The sequence below is a fragment of the Coptis chinensis genome, chromosome 4, assembly GCF_015680905.1.
Source record: "Coptis chinensis isolate HL-2020 chromosome 4, ASM1568090v1, whole genome shotgun sequence".
Taxonomy (NCBI): Eukaryota; Viridiplantae; Streptophyta; class Magnoliopsida; order Ranunculales; family Ranunculaceae; genus Coptis; species Coptis chinensis.
Genome location: NC_141459.1, coordinates 10,756,205 through 10,774,815, shown reverse-complemented (window position 1 = coordinate 10,774,815; position 18,611 = coordinate 10,756,205). Strand labels below are relative to the sequence as shown.

At 39.7% G+C, this 18,611-nt stretch overlaps 2 protein-coding genes across 2 annotated transcripts; both read right to left on the bottom strand.

Annotated features, from left to right (window-relative positions):
* Positions 1 to 9,012: 9,012 nt before the first annotated feature.
* LOC147501831 (protein TRANSPARENT TESTA 1-like) lies at positions 9,013 to 10,166 on the bottom strand. The gene is made up of 2 exons (XM_086603838.1): positions 9,681 to 10,166; positions 9,013 to 9,605 (listed from the first exon to the last, which is right to left on the bottom strand). Exons 1-2 carry the CDS (start codon positions 10,059 to 10,061, stop codon positions 9,207 to 9,209), a joined length of 780 nt encoding a protein of 259 aa, XP_086459964.1. The 5' UTR covers positions 10,062 to 10,166; the 3' UTR covers positions 9,013 to 9,206.
* Positions 10,167 to 11,973: 1,807 nt separating this feature from the next.
* LOC147501830 (chaperone protein dnaJ A6, chloroplastic-like) lies at positions 11,974 to 18,105 on the bottom strand. Its single transcript, XM_086606824.1, has 8 exons — positions 17,873 to 18,105; positions 17,321 to 17,493; positions 16,388 to 16,526; positions 16,136 to 16,193; positions 14,774 to 14,816; positions 13,441 to 13,489; positions 13,251 to 13,331; positions 11,974 to 13,145 (listed from the first exon to the last, which is right to left on the bottom strand). The coding sequence occupies exons 2-8, from the start codon at positions 17,425 to 17,427 to the stop codon at positions 12,294 to 12,296; spliced, it is 1,329 nt and encodes a 442-aa protein (XP_086462950.1). The 5' UTR covers positions 17,428 to 17,493; positions 17,873 to 18,105; the 3' UTR covers positions 11,974 to 12,293.
* Between the last annotated feature and the right edge of the window lie 506 nt (positions 18,106 to 18,611).

Here is an 18,611-nt window from a genome sequence, read left to right as displayed (position 1 = left end):
TTGCTGGGGCTGATTTACTGGGGGGGGGATGGCGACCTGGGAAGATCGTTTGTCTACACTGGGAAAATGGGGAAGAGGCGAGCATTCAAATGATCTGACTGGAGCCTCGGGTTAGCACCCATAGCTAACTATCTTCTGGAAGGTATTGTCTTGGATGGTAACAAGGAGATTCTAGAAGACCAAGATTTGGATAAGAATGTGGAGACCATGGACATGGCTTACTGTTTGGTAAGCTTTTACTATTCTCTGGTCCCGAGTTATGGGAAATGTGGAAAATGATGTGGGAAAGATAAAGGCGTACCTGCTGAGTTTGCAACTCGCTCAAGATGTTGAGAGGAAGGAACTGAAAGCTTTGAGGAAAAAGCATCAGGTTCGCTGTCACTAAGAGATCGTTGATGATCAGTTCGATGATCGACTTGCAAGAAAAATTGGGTGCAGTAACTGAGCACACCAATCAATGCAAGTCGGTTGCTCAGCAGGCTCAACAGGCATATGACCAAGTGTGCGAAGATTATGCGTTGCTGGAGGAGACGTGCTTTGAACTGAAAGAAGATCGTGAACATGGGGCTCAAGACGCAGGTGCGCTTGTTGTAATTGGAGATGCTAGTAACGTCTACCAGTATTGTCCCTGCTGATCGGACTCTCGTGCCTGATGAAGATAAACATGTTACTCCTGATGCGTGATCACTACTGCTGCATTTCTTCTTCTTTTGGTGAGGTTTGTTTCTATGTTTTCTCTAATTCTAGAATTTTCAATGGTTGTGAAACAATAGAACTAGTTTCCTGGGCTTGCCTGGCCAATTCGCTTTTTGCAATGGTGGGGGCTCGGCCCATATACATTAAAAGCTGATACCCTGGGGAAACCTGGGCAGTTCAACTTATCTATTGCTTTATTTTTGAGATCTGGATGAACTGGCTTCCACCTGAGTGGCAATTCGATAGTTGTTAAAGAACTGGTTTCCTGAGTGTGTTCAGGCAGTTCGAATTTGCACTTATGAAATGCATGCGTACTCTGAAGTATGTTCGTACTTTTGGCTGAATGCTTGTTGCACATATTTTCGTAGGAATTTAGCCTAGAAATATATACTCCGTTGTCTAGGCAGACATAGGATGCTATGAAGCGTGTGAGCTCGTTTGAGAGTTTTAGCTTAAGCATGTGTATTTCTCTCAGAGAGCATTCGTTACTATATACGTTAATCCTAGTAATGTAGGTTTTGAACATAGTGACAGCTATGTAAGCTATGTTGCCTTTAGCTCGGGTAATCGTTTTAGTCATTTAGAACGTTGAGCTTCGGAAAGCGTTTAAGTTCGTTTGAATGCTTTGCCCTTGGAGAGCGTTCTTCGCTTGTTTGACCATCGAAGTATAGGTCTCCATCTAGCGAGAAGTGTTAAGGCTAAGTAGCCTATGAACTATATAGCTCTGAGCTTCAGAGATTGTTTTGTCATTCAGAACGTTTGAGCTTCGGAGAGCGTTTAAGTTCGTTTGAATGTTTTTCCCTTAGAGAGCATTCTTTGCTTAGTTGACCCTAGAAGTATAAGTCTCCAACTAGCGAGAAGTGTTAAGGCTAAGAAGCATGTGAGCTATGTAGCTCTGAGCTCAAGTGAGCATTTAAATGTGGAGAACGTTTAAGCTCATAGAGCATTTTAGTTCGATTGTGTGTTCTGCTCCTCAAGAGCGAGCTGTGCGTTGATTTGACAATACTAGTGAGATTCCAGTGCATTGATGCAAAATAAAAAGTATGAGCATTAACACTAAGAATAAGAATTCATAAAATGGAATTGTTTATTGATAAAATTTCTTTAGCAAGAAAGTATTCCAAGGACGTGGAAGGGCCTGTCCATCTTGGGTTTTGATCCAATATGCTCCATTGCCAACGACTCGTTCCACTATATAAGGGCCTTCCCAAGTTGGTGCCAATTTCGAGTCATCCTTGGTATTTTCAAGACTAGGTCTCCAAGTTGGAAACTTCGAGGGTTAACCCATTTGTTGTAAGTTTTCCTCGGGTTTGCTAGTAGGATGCCACTCGAATGGCTACTAGGTCGTGTCGTTCTTCCAGTAAATCGACCTCACGAGCGAGAATGGAATCGTTCTAACCAGATTCAACGACCTCTGATCGAGTCATTGTAATTGTCAGCTCAGTAGGGATGACGGCCTCAGTGACGTAGCATAATAAGAATGGTAACTCGCCTGTACTAGAACGAGATGTCGTTCTATGAGCCCACATAATGTTTTCTAGTTACATTGGCCACTGGCTTTTGTTCTTTTCAATCTTCTTTTTCAAGTTTTCTAGGATTGCTTTGTTACTAGCTTCCGCTTGACCATTGCTCTGGGCATACTGAAGAGTGGAGAATGCGTGAACGATCTTCCACTTAGCCAGGAATTCTTTCACCATTTTTCCTTTGGACTGGAAACCATTATCCATCACCAATGTGTGGGGGAGGCCAAATCTGGTGATGATGTTGGTCTAAATGAAGTTTCTAACATTAGCCTCTTTGACATGTGCCAAGGGAATCACTTCCACCCATTTGGTGAAGTAGTCCCTGCGCACTAAGGGTGAAATAGCTATAATTACACTTTCCAATTATTCCAATAAAACGAATAATTCGGTGAATGATACGTTTAATTAAATTGAATTGGTTGGGTCGGGCTTATAATTGCTGAATTATTCGCAATTATTCACTTAATTATAAGGTTTGGCTTAATAAAATGACATTTGTATTATTTTTTCATGAATAAAATTGTAAAAATAAAAATAAAAACGTTATATACTTATATATCAAAATTTTAAATGTAAAATATATAGCCAAATTTTAAAGAAATATATTAAGATATATACCCGAAAACACGATATCGATTTTTACCCGTTTTATTGACCGAATATTTAAAAGTATTATTGTTAAAAATTTCTCTTAAATAATTGCCGAACTTTTGCCGTCCACGAATTTACTAGCTATGGGGTGAACCGAAAGCATGTGCTCTTCTGTGGAATGAATAGACCCATGATGTCTAAGCCCCACATGTGGAATGGCCAAGGGCTGGCAATATTGATTAGTTCCCGAGCTGGTTGAATGATGTTGTGGCCAAATGTTTGGCACTTAACGCATTTGAGTACATACTTCTTGGCATTGATCTACATTCGAGGTCAGAAGTATCCTTGTGAGATTGCTTTGTGAGCCAGAGAGTGACCTCCTGCGTGGTGACCGCATTCTCCCTCGTGAATTTCTGTGAAAATCGTCTGACCTTGTTCTAGGGCTTATGTACCTCAGATGTGGTCCTCTAGCCGATTTTCTAAAAAGTTTGTCATTGATGAGGCAGTAGCGACCTGACTGCTATTGAACCTATCTGGCCTTTATGCGATCTTCTGGTGCTTTGCCTAGCTGAATGTAATTTATAATAGGTTGCATCCATGTTTGACTCATCTAACTGTCAGAGAGTGGGCATAGGTCGGTAACTTCTAGGACGTGCTCATTTTGGTAAGTAGGTCAGTTTACTACTTCAATGAGTAGTTTCCTAGGGTCACAGATCGGTGTTTGGGTTGCGAGGTACGCCAAGCTATCAGCGTGGCGATTCTTGTCTCGTAGAAAGTAATATATAGTGACTTTTTTGAAAGATGGTAATAATTGATCTACAACTTTAAGGTACTTATAAAGGTTACCTTCATTCGTGGCATACTCATGAGCGACCTGGCGAACGACCAGTTGTGAATCGCTAAAGACCTTGAACTCTTGAACATCGAGTTTTAAAGCCATCCAGAGTCCCATAATCAGGGCTTCGTACTCCGCTTCATTGTTGGAGGTCGTAAAATCGATGCAAACTGACTTTTCTACCATGGAGCCATCTGGTGATACCAAGACTATGCCGACTCCACTACCCCTGGATTGCTAGCTCCATCCACAAATAGTGACCATACCGATGGGTCCCGTTGTTTAGAAGTCGGGACGTTCTCCTCTGGTTCCCAGTTCAGGTCGTCAACTGGGAAATCCACTAAGAAATCAGCAACGAGTTAACCTTTCTGAGATGTTCTTGGGGCGAACTCAATGTGGTGTTCACCGAGTTCTTCTGCCCATACTGCCATGCGAGTTATCTTATTGGCTTTAAGAAGGATCCTCTTAAGTGGCAGGTCGGTGAGCACTTTGATTGGATGTGCTTGGAAGTAGGGCCTGAACTTTCTTGCTGAATAAAGTAGTGCCAGTACTGTCTTTTCAATGTGGGAGTAGTTCTTTTCAGCTGGCAACAAAGTCTTGCTTGTGAAGTAGATCGGTTTCTCCACGTTCAGGTCCTCTTTGAAGAGAACTCAACTGAGAGCGAAGTCAGAAACAGCTAGGTACAGCCCCAGCGTTTCATCATCAATCGGTTTTGCCATCATAGGTGGTGTTGTCAAATATTCTTTGAGAGTAGAGAATGCTCGGTGGCATTGATCATTCCAGGAGAATTGTTCCCCTTTCTTGAGGATTTGTAGGAAAGGTCGGCACTTGTCTAACGCTCTCGATATGAATCGGTTTAGGGTGGCCACCATTCCTAACAATTTCTGTATTTGTTGTTTTGTTTTTGGATCGGGCATATCCAAGAATGCTCGAATCTTGTCTGGGTTCACTTCTATCCCTCGTTGGGTATTTGATACCCCAGAAATTTCCCGGAGGACACGCCAAAGACGCATTTATCTGGGTTGAGCTTCATCTGAGTTCGTCTGAGTCTGGAGAACGCTTTTTCAAGATGGTCTAAGTGATCTCCAGATTTCTTGCTTTTTACAACCATGTCGTCTATGTAGACTTCCATGGTGTCTCCTAACATGTCTTGGAATATTTCGGTTACCAATCTTTGGTAGGTCGCTCCCGTGTTCTTTAGACCAAACGGGAGGACATTATAGCAGTAGATGCCCTGTTCTGTGATGAATGATGTTTTCTCTTGTTCTTTTTCTGCCAGAGGAATCTGGTTGTAACCACTGTAGGCGTCCATGAATGACATGAGTTCGTGGCCAGTGGTTTGGTCTACGAGCTGGTCGATTCTTAGTAAAGGAAAACTGTCTTTAGGGGTATTTTGATTGACGTTGGTGAAGTCGACAAATAGGCGAACTGTGTCGTTCTTTTTTTGGACTGCTAGTATGTTAGCAATCCATTCGGGGTATTCCACCTCTCTAATGAAGCCTATTTTTTTGAGATTGTCGATCTCGTCATTAATTGCTTTTTTGAACCTAAGAGATAATTTCCTAGGTCGTTGGCGAACTGGCTTAGCATTGGGTTCACATTGAACTTACGGCATGAAATATTAGGATCAATTCTGAGCACATTAATATATGACCAAGCAAAAACATCTTTATTCAATGATCAAAAACTTACAAGTTGTGCCTTAAGAGTAGGATCAAGGTTGGCTCCTATATAAACAAACTTGGGGTCATCCTCCGTTCCTAGGTTGACCTTTTCCTTCATCTCGATCTAGGTAACCGCTTTGGTGGGCTGGGCGACCTCTGGTCTACTCCGCTTGTATGGGTGGAGCGACTTCTGGGGGCTGGAGTCCTGGAAAGATGTTTTCTGCCGAGCCCCCAGTGTTTTCTTTCGCAACCTCAATATGAGGGGTATTGATCAATGTCTTGACCTCAGAGATAAAGTCTTTTGCCAGCTTGATTTTGGCGATCTCTCCCTTGTTGCTGAGGGATGCCCCAGTGGGTTTGCTAACTTAGTGGATCTGATTACAGTTGTGAGCATCAAGCTGGTTGTTTTGGAGCTCCATCATACCTCTGGGGCCAGGGAAACGCAACACTTGATGAAGTGTTGATGGGACGGCTTGCATCTTGTGGATCCAACGGTGTCCTAGTATAGCCGTGTAGGACGAGTTGACATCCAGGACGCTGAAGCATGTGTTGATGATGACCTTGTCTTCATGCGCTCCCACTGAGACAGGTAGAATGATATCACCTATTGGATCAGCTCGTGATCCGTTAAAGCCATAAAGGGGGGCTATTGGATCGACCATGACCGACTTAGGCATGTTCATCTCCTTCAGAGTTCGATAGAATAGGATATTGCACAAACTGCCTGGATCGATGAGGACACGTTTGACAGTCCAGTCGCTGATTTTGACGTAGACTACCAAGGCGTTATTGTGAGGGAGGCACACCTTGTTGAAGTTGGCCTCAGTAAAGGTGATGTCTCTTGAGCTGCGGCCACTTGTGCGTGGGATGGGGCCGCTTGTGAGGAGAACTGGTAGACTTCATAGAGGGCACTAACTCGTCTCCTTTTTTCCCTGGAAGACGTGATAGAGTCATCCTGGAAGGTGATCATATTGATTGTTCTATTGGTGTCTCTATCAGAGGAGTGCTGGCTACGCTCGTGACGCAATTGCTCATTTGAACGTCATGTAGCATGAGAGCGAGCTCTATTGGTTGGTCGTGGTGGAGTCCGGCTTCGCTCCTGCGAGCCATGAGTTTGTGGCGCAGGTCGCCATCAGGTATATCAGTGTATTGTTTGATATGCCCTGCCTCAATAAGGTCTTAAAGCTTGAGCCCTCGGCATTCGTTAGTCTCGTGACACTTTGCTTTATGAAAAGCACAGTACGGCTTCCCTGGTGTGTCCTCTGGGCGTTTTACCTCAGGTCGGTAATAAGCCGTGTTTTTTATCTTCTCCAGTATGTAACTTGGAGATCTTGTAAGCGCAGCGAATTCTCTTTTGCTTTGGTTCCTGATGCTGGTCTGTTGACCCTATTTCCTGGGTCGCTTGTTGGAGGATGGAGCGTTATCCGAGATCGCAGCAACCTCGCCTGTTGTCTTCAGCCTTTCTTTCTCGAGGCCTTCGGCAAGTTTGATGTATTTCTCCACTCGCGCGTACAGCTCGGAAAGCGTTTCAGGGTGCTCTTCCATGAGCGACCTGGATAACTCAGTGTTTTTTCTGATTGCATTAGAGAAAGCTACTGTGGCGAACGACTCCTTGAGGCCGCTTTCCATGGACAGTAGCTCTGTCTTGAAATGTCTGGGGAAGGTGCGAATTGGCTCGTCACTCTTCTAAGACAGTTGGAAAAGTGAATTCAGGTCGGCAGTTTTACGTCTGTTGTGGACGTACTGGCTGGCGAACTGGTTAGTGAGCTTTTCAAAGTTGTCGATGGAGTTTGGCCCTAACGAGTAAAACCAATCGAAGAGCTCCATCCTTTAAACTTGTTAGGAATAAGCGGCACTGTAGGTGGTCGAACTCCTGCGCACTGTAGAGTGCGAGGCTCTGAATGTAGCGAGCTACGTGCTGGCCGGGGCACATACTGCCGTCATACATTGCGAACCTAGGCTGAATGAAATCCTGAGGGGAGGCTTTACTAAGTACCTCGAATGTGAAAGGTGATTCCCAGTACGCCTTTAGCATCTTATGGACAACTTGGGTGGCGTCTTTCTTTCTATTGCTCTATTCGATTTGCTGGGAGAGGTTATTGATCTGTTAGTTGACCTCATTATTCCCGCCCTCAGCGGTAACTCCGTTCGGTTCTGAGAATCGACCTGGGTTTTGAGAGTGGCATTCTCTTGTCAGAGCTGGGCGATGCTACCAATCATGGCTTCCATCTGGGTAGCCATATTTTGCACTTGTTCTTGAAGGCTTTCCATGCTTCGTGGGTTTGAAAATTTGGGAATCTAAGAAGATTGTTGGAAGTGATGTAAATTCTAAGTAGATGAATTTTCAAGAAATTCGACCCCACAGACGGCGCCAATGTAAAGGTTATATTTAGTTTTACCTTACAGATTCAAGAAAGTGAGGGGGATTCGTATGGACAAACTGCTTATGTATCAAGTTCTCTCTCTGGGGGGGGACTTGAATCAGGTCAGACGTAATTCCTTATCCTCTTTATATAGGCAAGGGGTTTGCACCTCCAGCTCTTGCGCATCAAGTCAGATCCAGGTCTTCAGGTCACTCGCACGCCGTGATGACGAGTTAAGGACATTTATGGTGAAGCGTGCCAGAAGTTCCGGTCTTGATGATAGTATTTAAGACTTACGTTAACGCCCGTTGGTGTAAGCGAGAATCTTGGAAATCGATGTTCGATCGAGGTCATTCGTGTGACGAAGACTTCAAGTCGGTGCATTAGAGTTTAGTCAGATCGATTGCCATAGTAGAGTTGCTATGAAGCAAGCTATGAGGACGAGCTCAGATCGCGGGTTGATCTGTATTCACGTCTGTGCTGGACACGTGCTTGATATTCATTGGATGTGAATATTACTCCCTCACAGTTATTACTGATCATACATTATGTTGAGATATGAACAGTATGAATTTTAATAGATGTTCTTACTAATCATACATTATATTAAGATATGAACATTGATTGTTCATATTCATATGAACAATGAGTGTTTATAGCCCATATTAAAGTATGAACAATCAATCATACTTTAATATGTGTTCTTATTGATCATATATTATCTTGATGTATGAACAGTGATTATTCATACCCCAAATAGGTATGAACAATGATTGTTTATATGAACAGTAACTGTTCATAACTCATGATGAGGTACGAACAATAATTGTTCATACTATATGCACTGGGTCGTTTCGGTTGGGCCGGGTCACTTATTATTTCGCATTAGGAGTATATTTGACATTTCATCTACCTTAGCCATTTCTAATTTCGCGTCAACGGTATACTTGACATTTCATCTACCCGGTCTTTGTAAGTGATTAAAAAAAAATGTCCTTAAGAGTTACTTTCTCCCCCGGTCTGTCTCGGAGGGTTTCTCCCTAGAGGTCGTCTAATATTCTGCTTAACTCCATAATCTTTTCAAAAAATAAAAATAAAATAAAAGAAAGAGACCATGACTCAAAAATCAATTTACTTCACATTTTCTGATCTTGCCAAATATATCTAGCACTATTCAATGATTTCAACCGGTTAATTTTGAACATAATCTTTAACGGTTTCTGACGATATTGCTAAAATTTTAGTACTGATAGTCTGATATGATGTATTTCGCTTCTGCAATGTTATAAGCTGCTTAGCCACAGTACAAGCTATATTCTGCAATTGACTGACCATATTCATTTCTGATAAGACCACCGTAACATCAATATTAGATCTAACGAGTTCAAGGACTATTTAGTAGGACACCATGGCCGCGCGGCCATGCAAGTGTGGGAGTACGTCCCTCGCAGCAGGACAGACAAGGTTTTAGCACCTAATTTTAGTCCTCTTATTCTGCAATTTGTTACATGGATAGGGACAGCTACATTGCACTCTAGAAGTCTTCCATGGAATCAATTGAAGAAGGAAAAGGTCCATGACCAGAACCAAATGCTTTGATATGATCCTTGAGTGATCTCTTATGTTTGAAGTCAGAACCACAAACACAGAGCCAAAGCTTACCACAATTCTTCTCGTGAGTTCTCCAATCACCTTTCACAGCTAAGAACTTTCCACATTTGCGGCACATATAAGGCTTCATCCCATGTTTCCTTTTGTAATGTGTCTGGAGTGTTCTGAAATCTTTGAGTGGCTTTGCTCTAGGATGATCAATATTGTTCTTGCACCCTTCAGCGCAACAATAGCATGGTATGCTCAGCATTGCTCTTGGTTGTGCTCCCCTTAGCGACTCTGGTCCTCTACGGTACTGTGATCCGTGTCCCCACATGTGCATCTACCACAAAAATTAAAAATGTGAAATGGAAGAAAATTACTAAAGAAGTGGCGAAGAATATACGTGCAAATCAACCTGCAAGTTGTTGTAGCGGTTAAAAGTTTTCTTGCAAATGCGACACGAGAAATGAGTGAATCCAATGAGTATCTGTGCAGGAGTTGGTATCCAATATCTGTTAGCCATTCCATTCTGTTCCTTTTTTTCATTCGAACTCTTTGGCTCACTATTTGAACAATATGGAAGGCCAATTCGTAGAGTGACCATGACCCCGTTTTCATCGTCAAGGTCATTCTCATTCATATCTTGTGCTGCTGATGTTGGTGCATGAAGCAAATTGTTGAGCAATTGCAGGGGCTCAAGGGAGTTTTCAGTGTTGTCAAAAATGTGATCAAGCAATTCTACGTTCTTGGTTTCAGCTGAAGCGCTTGAACTACTAGACATCTGTGGGGACTCCATACTCCAGAGGAGAACTAGAAAGAGAACAGAGCTAATTCTATTTTTTTCGCTAAAGCAGCAGAGCTAATTCTAACCTATGTTCTAGGCCATACTCCCTTGAATTCTAGGATACTTATAATGGATCCTCATTGCATTTAATAGGTTTAATAGGTTTAGGTCGTATGCCATTGCTCAAAATAAGTCGATTTTACCGGTTTGTAAGCAATTATCTAAAAAGGAATATGTTTGGTAGAGTGAAAAGAAAACAAAATTCATCCCAATTCCTACAATCATTAGCCATGATTAATTGGATTATTTTTCACTTAAGAGCGGGGCACTTTTTCGAACTTATATTCATAGTCACATTCATATAAAACTCTAATATAATTAAGTATCATTATTATATAGTCAAAACAAACTAGAAATGACCATTACATCGAACTCATGCAGTAAGCCAAACACCAGAGATATTTCAAATTCAGCTAGGTAACCATTCCACTTCCACGGTGATGTATCTGATGTATCTCTGTTCAAGTTTTGGCATTGCGTAAACCTCGGACCCAATTAGGAGAGCAATTATGTAATCAACAATTCTACATAGAGTAGAATAACCAATGTATAACTAACAAGTTATGAATAGCAAGCAAGAAATATGTGAGTATGGGTTGGTGTATCTGGAGAATGTGTTGGTTGAAGGATAGCAACACAATCTAAATGCCTCATTATTTTGTTCTGCCCAGCTCACTTCACTTCTTATGGGAACTGAAAGCATGTCCCTTAATATCAGTGGCCCATGGACTCTTAACATAGCAAACACCTCCAACAGAGAGTTAAGAACCACAATAGCTTATTATACAATGTATTTCATATAATGTATTTCAAACTTAAAACGACCTTCACCATTAGATTTGCTTATACCATAAGAGTTGAGAATGGTTAATGATAGGATATGACTGATTCCTAAGAAAGGTCCCTCATGTGGGACCGCTTATTTATATCCAAGTCCCAAAGATTTGTCCTTATTTGCACCATTAATGGTACTCCAAAAACCTGGCAATGAAGTAGCACATCTGTTTGTTCTTCTTTTCTCGTAAGATTTGAATAACAAGTAATACCAGAGATGAAGCTGTTCTGAATAGGTTATACTTATGAGGTGCATCTGGATGCAGACTTAGGATGTTTGGAAACTTAATATGCAGTGCGTAGAACTGACCTCATAGTTCAGAAGTTCAAGTGAAGTGTCTAAGATGTTTGTAGGACCTCTAAAAGCTGTATTTGGTTATATGAACTTTATTTCCAGATCCCATTAAATTAGGGTACCCTTAAGTTTTTTTTTTTTTTTTTTTTTTTTTTTTTTTTGGGTAAAAAACCTCAAGTTATTAGTTATTAGACACTCAAATAGCTTTTACCACGTTTGGAAACAAAGGGTCCTCGAGCTGCATATCAGAAACAAAGGCGTATACCATACCAAGAAAAATCAGTTCCATTCATAGTTTTGACCTCGCCTTGAAGATATTTGGCACAATCGACTGTCAAGAAACGAACCGGTCACTGAAAATTGTGGGGTAGTGAATATGAACGGAGGTAGAAAACAGGACCAATTTCTAGATACTGATCGCAATAATCTCCATGATGTTGAGCACACCCTTTCCAAAATCCCAACTAAACACACAGTTAACAACAGCACAGAACAGTATCCAAATTCTCTTTCTGCGTCTCCAATTGAAGTACCCTCTATCTTCTTATCTTTCTCCCATTGCCATAACGCTTCTCGGTTTGTGGATTATGTTTGTATGTCCGAGTCAGCTACATGCAGAGGGAAAAAGTTCATCGCAATAATAAATTAACATTATTCCTCATTTCGAAATACATTCACAGATTTTCTTCTTGTTACTTCACGATACAAATTCTAGCAAAAAAAAAACGGACAGCATTTACCACATTATCAATTGCAATCTCATATATAATAAAATATACTATAACCAGGCTTATCATTCTAACAAAAATTTGAGTTTAAATAAAATTGGAAGATGACTGTCCTAAAAGATGTCTTCATATTTCGTCGAAGGTGTTTTATAACAAAGCTAGCCCAAAATAATTACCAACCAGTATAATTGACAAAAGCGCCCAGAGACCTGATTGAGAGATCAGAGCGTCGAACAACCTTTCAGGCCCCATTACAAGAGAACAGCACTTGCCCAGGGAGGTCAGGATGTCAATAATAGAAACAAGAAGGTAGTCGCACCTCAATAACTATCTTCTTGCATTTGCTGTCTTAGACTTGTTAAGGTCGGCGAGCTCTTCAATCAGCTTTCGCTCTTCACCACTTAACCTTTTGGGGATCTCAACTTGAACACGTACTAACTGATCTCCCCTCAAGTTGCTTTTATTGAGCAAAGGCACCCCTTTCTTCGCCATCACCAGTGTCGTCCCAGGCTGAGTTCCAGATGGGATCTTCAGATCAACCATGCCATCCACTGTTGGAACTTTGATTGTTGTACCCAAGATTGCATCAACATATGACACTTTACAAGTGTAGAGGATATTTGTGTCATCACGTTTAAGGACAGGATCGGGAAGGATATCTATGATCACAAAGAGGTCTCCTGGGGACCCACCTCTTATTCCAGCACTACCTTCTGAGCGAACCCTCAATCGACTACCATAATCAACACCCGCTGGAACTTTCAGACTGATCCGTTTTGTTTTCTTCACTCGGCCACCCCCATTACAAGCATTACAAGGGGTGGAAAATTCACCCGTCCCTCTGCATGATTGGCACGTCATTACCTGCTGGAAAACACCCAGGGGAGTCCTTGCTGATTGGATGACCTGACCTTGCCCCCCACAGGTACTACATTTGGATGCCTTGGTCCCAGGTTTGGCACCAGACCCATTACAGGTGCCACAGCTCTCCAAACGGGTTATCTCAATCTCTTTTTCAACCCCAAAAACTGCGTCCTTGAAATTCAAGACAAGATTGTACACCTCATCCTCGCCATCCACTGCTCTTGTTCTAGTGCCTCGTCCTCCTCCACCCATACCGCCCATACCACCCATGTTCTCAAATAAAGACTCAAACAGATCAAAGGGGTTGCTGAAATCCTGCAATTAATACAAAACTCCCCTGTGAGTAGGAAATGCAAAATTGATAGTAGCGTTTGATATTTGGAGACTGTTTCTTCAAGTGATAAATTATGATGAACTCACCCCAGTGCCCATGCCATCACCTTTAAGCCCAGCCTCTCCATACCTGTCATATAATGACCGTTTCTCATCATCCGACAACACCTGTATATAAAATTTTATTAGTAGCCAAAGTCACAGCCCACAGCAGGCAAATCTTCCATGGCTGAAACATTGATCACAGGATATGATAGTCAAAAAACTGACTGCTTACCTCATAGGCATTGCTAATGTCCTTGAATTTTTGCTCTGCCCCAGGTTCCCTGCAAAATAGAATAAAATGACCCCCGTTTGGATACTAGAAGAGAGAGAGAGGGAGAGAGATTTGACAGTCGTACTGTCACTGACTCTCAGTGTATGACATGCCTGTGTAAAACTTAATGTCCAGACTAGTTGATCCAGCCTCTTCTTCATGTCCACTTTAGCATGTGATATTTGTGATTTAATTTTTCTCAAGACCAGCTAATTATAGCTATCTTTAATTAAACCCAAACATTACACAAGCTCACCAATAAGAGTAATACCTCATCCTTCACCTTTATACTTTGAAATTTTCATGTTAACTTCCTTCTTCCTCTTCTAATATTCTTCTTTCAATATTAAGAAAGTTCAAATTGAAAACGTTTGACTCATCGTCCACACATGTTCCTTCATGAATTTTTATAATGTCTGTATGTCACTGTTATATATGTATGTATGTATTTACTTGACTAAAGAACTCAATTCTTCAACTAATGAGGTTATAAATTTCAAAAATAAGCTATAATCCTCTTTAGCAGAAAAATACTCTGCCGTACATGTAGGAGAGATATCCACTTCTATGTAGAATTCAATTTCTTGAAACTAATGGGTCTTCCAGCAATATTACAACAGTAGAAAAAATGCAATTTAAAATAAAATATCAAATCATGGAGGGGGAGTCAGAAAGTGATATGACGTTTCATCGCTTGACAACTTCATATGAAATCACATAACTGTATGTTTATCATGCAAAGCGATATAACAAAGAAATGGTTTTACGAATTTATAACTGGTATAATTTTCACATTCTTAAGCGTTTATGTGTGTTTAATTGTCAACACCAAGACTTTAGACGCCAATATACAAGTAAAATGAAAAAAAACTCGAGAGGCCAATATACAAGTAAGCGAAAAAGATAGCCAAGTGCATATGTTGTGTGGAGAGACTGTAGCCATGTGATGGATTAGGAGAAAACGCAAACATGGCACAAGCTTTTTAAAACTAGTACATGCATTTGATAAACTTCCTAAGAGTAGACTTCTGACTAATCTCTTAAAGTTTGAAATCTCCCGTTAATGATGACAAAATGTTCATAAAGAATATGCATACTACTACTATTTGTGCTAGGAGATGCTAATAATTAACACAGCGGAAATTTAAAGGGTTTCTAACACAACAATGAGGTGAATAAATGGATGCAATCCACAACAGCGAAATAAAGATTTGAACTTCAACTGATGTTGCAAAAGTGAGCATAAGAAGCAAGTACGAAAAGAAATATGCTGGCATGTCTCGTAATTACTCACTTGTTTACGTCAGGATGATAGCTCCTGGCAAGCTTCCGATAAGCTGCAAAAAAAAGGTTTGTGAATTTATACATAAATGCAGAATGGATGCTACCAGTATGCGGTCATAATACTCAACAAGTAATAGCAAGTTAGGTAAACTAGTAAGATTAACAGTTTGCTACTAGGATACTTCAGAAACTAAAATAAACAATAAAAAAAATTTAGAAAAGCAAACAGATAGAAGGAAAGCATCCTCTCCTACATTGCTCTTTCAGGGCAGAGTTTCCCTCCCAAACTGTGACCCAGAAAAGCTTACAAATCATTAAGACGTAAAGAGCTCCTTTCAGAACTCCTTTTATTTCTTTCAATCAGAATTTCCCATACAGTAGTGATGAAATAAGTCCAAAAGGCATGTTCATCTACTTTCAAAACTATCATGAATCAACACACCAAATTGGGCATAAACCATAACGGCTTAAGAAACTCAAATTTGCGAAGAATTTAGAGGTTAAGAGTCCCTTGCTGGAATTTGATTATAAAAGTATGCAAATCACACTTTGGCCTCATTCCTTGTCACTCGTTACTTGGAGGGTCATCATCATTGGCCACATTCCATGTCACTTGCTAGTTGTTACTCAAAATTTGCTACACAATGTTCTCCTTGTTACTTTGTTTTCACTGCTTATTTTGTCAATTCATTCCACCTATGTTTGGTAAGAGAAGCCACACCTGTCTTGCCCAACTTACAACCCTATCTTACTTTAAATTGTGATGGATGTAGGACATTCAAGTTTATTGGATTCCACAAAGGATCCATCACTCAATCTAGTTGGCATTCTCCACAATTATTAATTGAACAAGACTGGCAAATTTAGAGCAATGTTTCTTAATGTTCAAGGCAAGAGCAATTTCGTCACAGGGACTAATATGCAATTACGCGTGGATTGAATACAATGAAATTTCAACTTGGCGAATCTTTAAGTCTACCACTGTCTTATTGACCCCACAGGGTGTTCCTACGAAACATGACCTTCCTCAGTAATGTAAAATATATAATGTGAATTTCTGAAACATACTTTGGCGATCTGGCATCTTTTTAGTACATGCATTGCTCCAACTAGTAGTTTAGTAGGATGTGGGGGATAAGAAACATAACAACTGTTTTATTAAGATCATTCAGCCTTTTTGCTCAAAGATTTTTTGATCCATACATCTACAGGGAGTGCGGGAGCATTTCTAATATACGCTATTGGAAATATCAAATCCTTTTTTTTAATCGTCAATTGATGCCCATGTCAGCCAAAAAACAGGTAAAGCAATATATGAATACTAGCATCAATTCAGAGAATTTCTGCACACGTATCTAGATGTTGTACATACCACTCTTTATTTCAGATTTACTTGCACTTTTAGAAACCCCCAGGGTAGCATAGAAATCCTGTACATGAGATAAAACTAATATTATTCAATCAAATAAAATAGATAAAGGCGCACTCAAACTACATAAAAAATGACATTGACGAAAAAAGTATGGATAGGCAAGTGGGAGGGTGAACAGAGAGTGGTGGGACCTACTAAAACAAAAATGCAATCATGAAGCAAAAGAAAAATTAAGTAACGAAATGTACTTACCCCATCCGCCCTAACGACAAAACATGAGCCCCTAGAACGGCGTGGATTTTGAAATGATGCATTAAACAATACGTGCAAGGATTCTTGAGAAAGTAAGCCAGAGTTTTTTGAGCCCAAACAACGTAATTTGCTGGAAATACTGCATGAAGGATGACAGAAAATACATTACTTAAGAACTTAAATATCAACTGTTGAGAATGAACATTACTTTGACCGTTTACAGCTAAAATATAGAAAAGAAGAAAGCAGTAAAGTTACAGTAGATAATGTTAGGAGAAACCAATCAATATAGGAGCATCAATATGAAAGGTCTTGTAAAAAATATGAACAACAAGGCTGAACTCGTAACCCAAATTGATGCACGAAATATGTTTACTCCATCTATGTAGATTGTAGAATAATAGTAAGATGGTAGAAAAACTTTAATCGAACTTCCATGTAAACGTCAAAAACACACTTTTCAACCATCATTATGTTCTACTTTCTTGATGTGGGAATATTCAGGTTATGAGTTTTCTGTTGTTGTGCAGATCCCTCAACTCGCGAAATGATAACCCATGATCTCGGTTATGAACTATGAGTTCCTGCAGTGAACTAAAAAATAACTCTTTCTCATGCCAACAGAGTTTAGATTTAGTTCTCAACTACTCAAAATACTTGTAATGAAATTAGATTGAGGTCTGCAAAGCTTCTTCGATTGTTAAATTTTCAGTCGAATATGTTTTCAGTCATACAAGTATACAACTAGAAGCTAGTTACTTGTTGAATTGTTTCTAATAACAGAATTTCAAAAACAACAATTGTCCTGATTGTCTTCTGAATTGGGGAGATCAAGCATGCCTATTCAATATAATTGAGCAAACTGTAACGAATTATACACCAATTAAAAATAAACTATATTTGCACAAGTAAAATGGATATGAAAATGCTCACCCATATTGAGAAGTCACCATTTTGTTTGTGAATGAAGGTCTCAACATAACTTGAGGTCGAACACCCCACTGGGATACCCATGTACTTCCACAAGGTACAATCGCCATTACAGTATTACTTGTGGAGAATAATGGGTTTCTCAATACGTTGACTCCCCAAAGACCTTTTGCAACCTGAAACCATTTATAAGAAATGAAAAAAAAAAAAAAAAAAAAGTATTACAATTCTCTACAGCATGGGCTCATGCTACTTTTCCATTTAAATGCACAAATCATTCTATTACAAAACGCTTTCCAATAGACAAATACTATATATGGACTCTAAACTCAATATGTATTATTACACATTACACAAGGGCATTGCACAAATTGCTTAAATGCTCTATGGAAAACCCTGTAGCAGTAAACCGTTCTAAATGAAAAAATGGATCTTTTTTACTATAAATGAACTTCAATTTCATTAATTCCATTAATTGACTAGAAACACTATCGAAATAGATTGATATAACAAGTAATTGGTAATCTCAAAGTAGGTAGGAGAAAAAAAAAAAACCTTTATGGTAATTTGCTTCTCTTTCTCTATTAGCGTGACACGTGTTGGTTGGTTCGTACGTTCTTTTGGTTTGGTTGCGAACGATTGATAGTGAACAGAGAGAGAGAGAGATAGTGTGTGTTTTGTGTGTGTAGAGTTTTAGAGGGTTTATTGAGTTTCGAGGATGAGGCTCGAAAGAGAAGGGGAACGTTGTTTGTTTTTAGAGCTTAATATATATATATATTAATAATATTAATAATATTTAGCTTTTGAGCCACTTTTTAATAAGATAATTTGGAGTTGGTCACCACCAACTGATCATTTATTTGCGTTTGGGCACCCATTCATATTTTATATATTTACATATTTACTCTTAGGACCAAACTCTAATTTACAGTTAAATTTTAGGACCAAACCCTAATTTTAAGATAAGACTTGGGACATTTAATAAAATGCTTAAATTTGTTCTAATTCCGATTGTATGCTCTAATTATGATGCATCTTTCATGTAATTGATAATTGACCCTAAATACAATAACCAACTCTAAATTGACATAAAATTAGTTGCTAATTGGAGTGTACAATTTTATGTTTTTGGTACCATTAAACAATAATTTTAGAGTGTTAATATTTTCCTTGTTAGGTCTATAAACTCACCCTTAAAAAATTATATTATCTATTATACCCTCCTATTTTTCCACCTCTCCCATTAGCATAAGTTCATCACCGCCTCCTTAAAAGTTAAAACTCTCTAATTGGA

Bases quoted from the DNA above. Each gene is read 5' to 3' on its own strand.
- LOC147501831 (XM_086603838.1), bottom strand. From the start codon at position 10,061: ATGGAGTCCCCACAGATGTCTAGTAGTTCAAGCGCTTCAGCTGAAACC. The intron at 9,606-9,680 runs GTTGATTTGCAC...TTTTTGTGGTAG, and splicing joins ACCGCTACAACAACTTGCAG to ATGCACATGTGGGGACACGG.
- LOC147501830 (XM_086606824.1), bottom strand. From the start codon at position 17,427: ATGGCGATTGTACCTTGTGGAAGTACATGGGTATCCCAGTGGGGTGTT. The intron at 16,194-16,387 runs GTAAGTACATTT...TCTCATGTACAG, and splicing joins TTGTCGTTAGGGCGGATGGG to GATTTCTATGCTACCCTGGG. The intron at 14,817-16,135 runs GTATGTACAACA...TTTTTTTTGCAG, and splicing joins TAAATCTGAAATAAAGAGTG to CTTATCGGAAGCTTGCCAGG.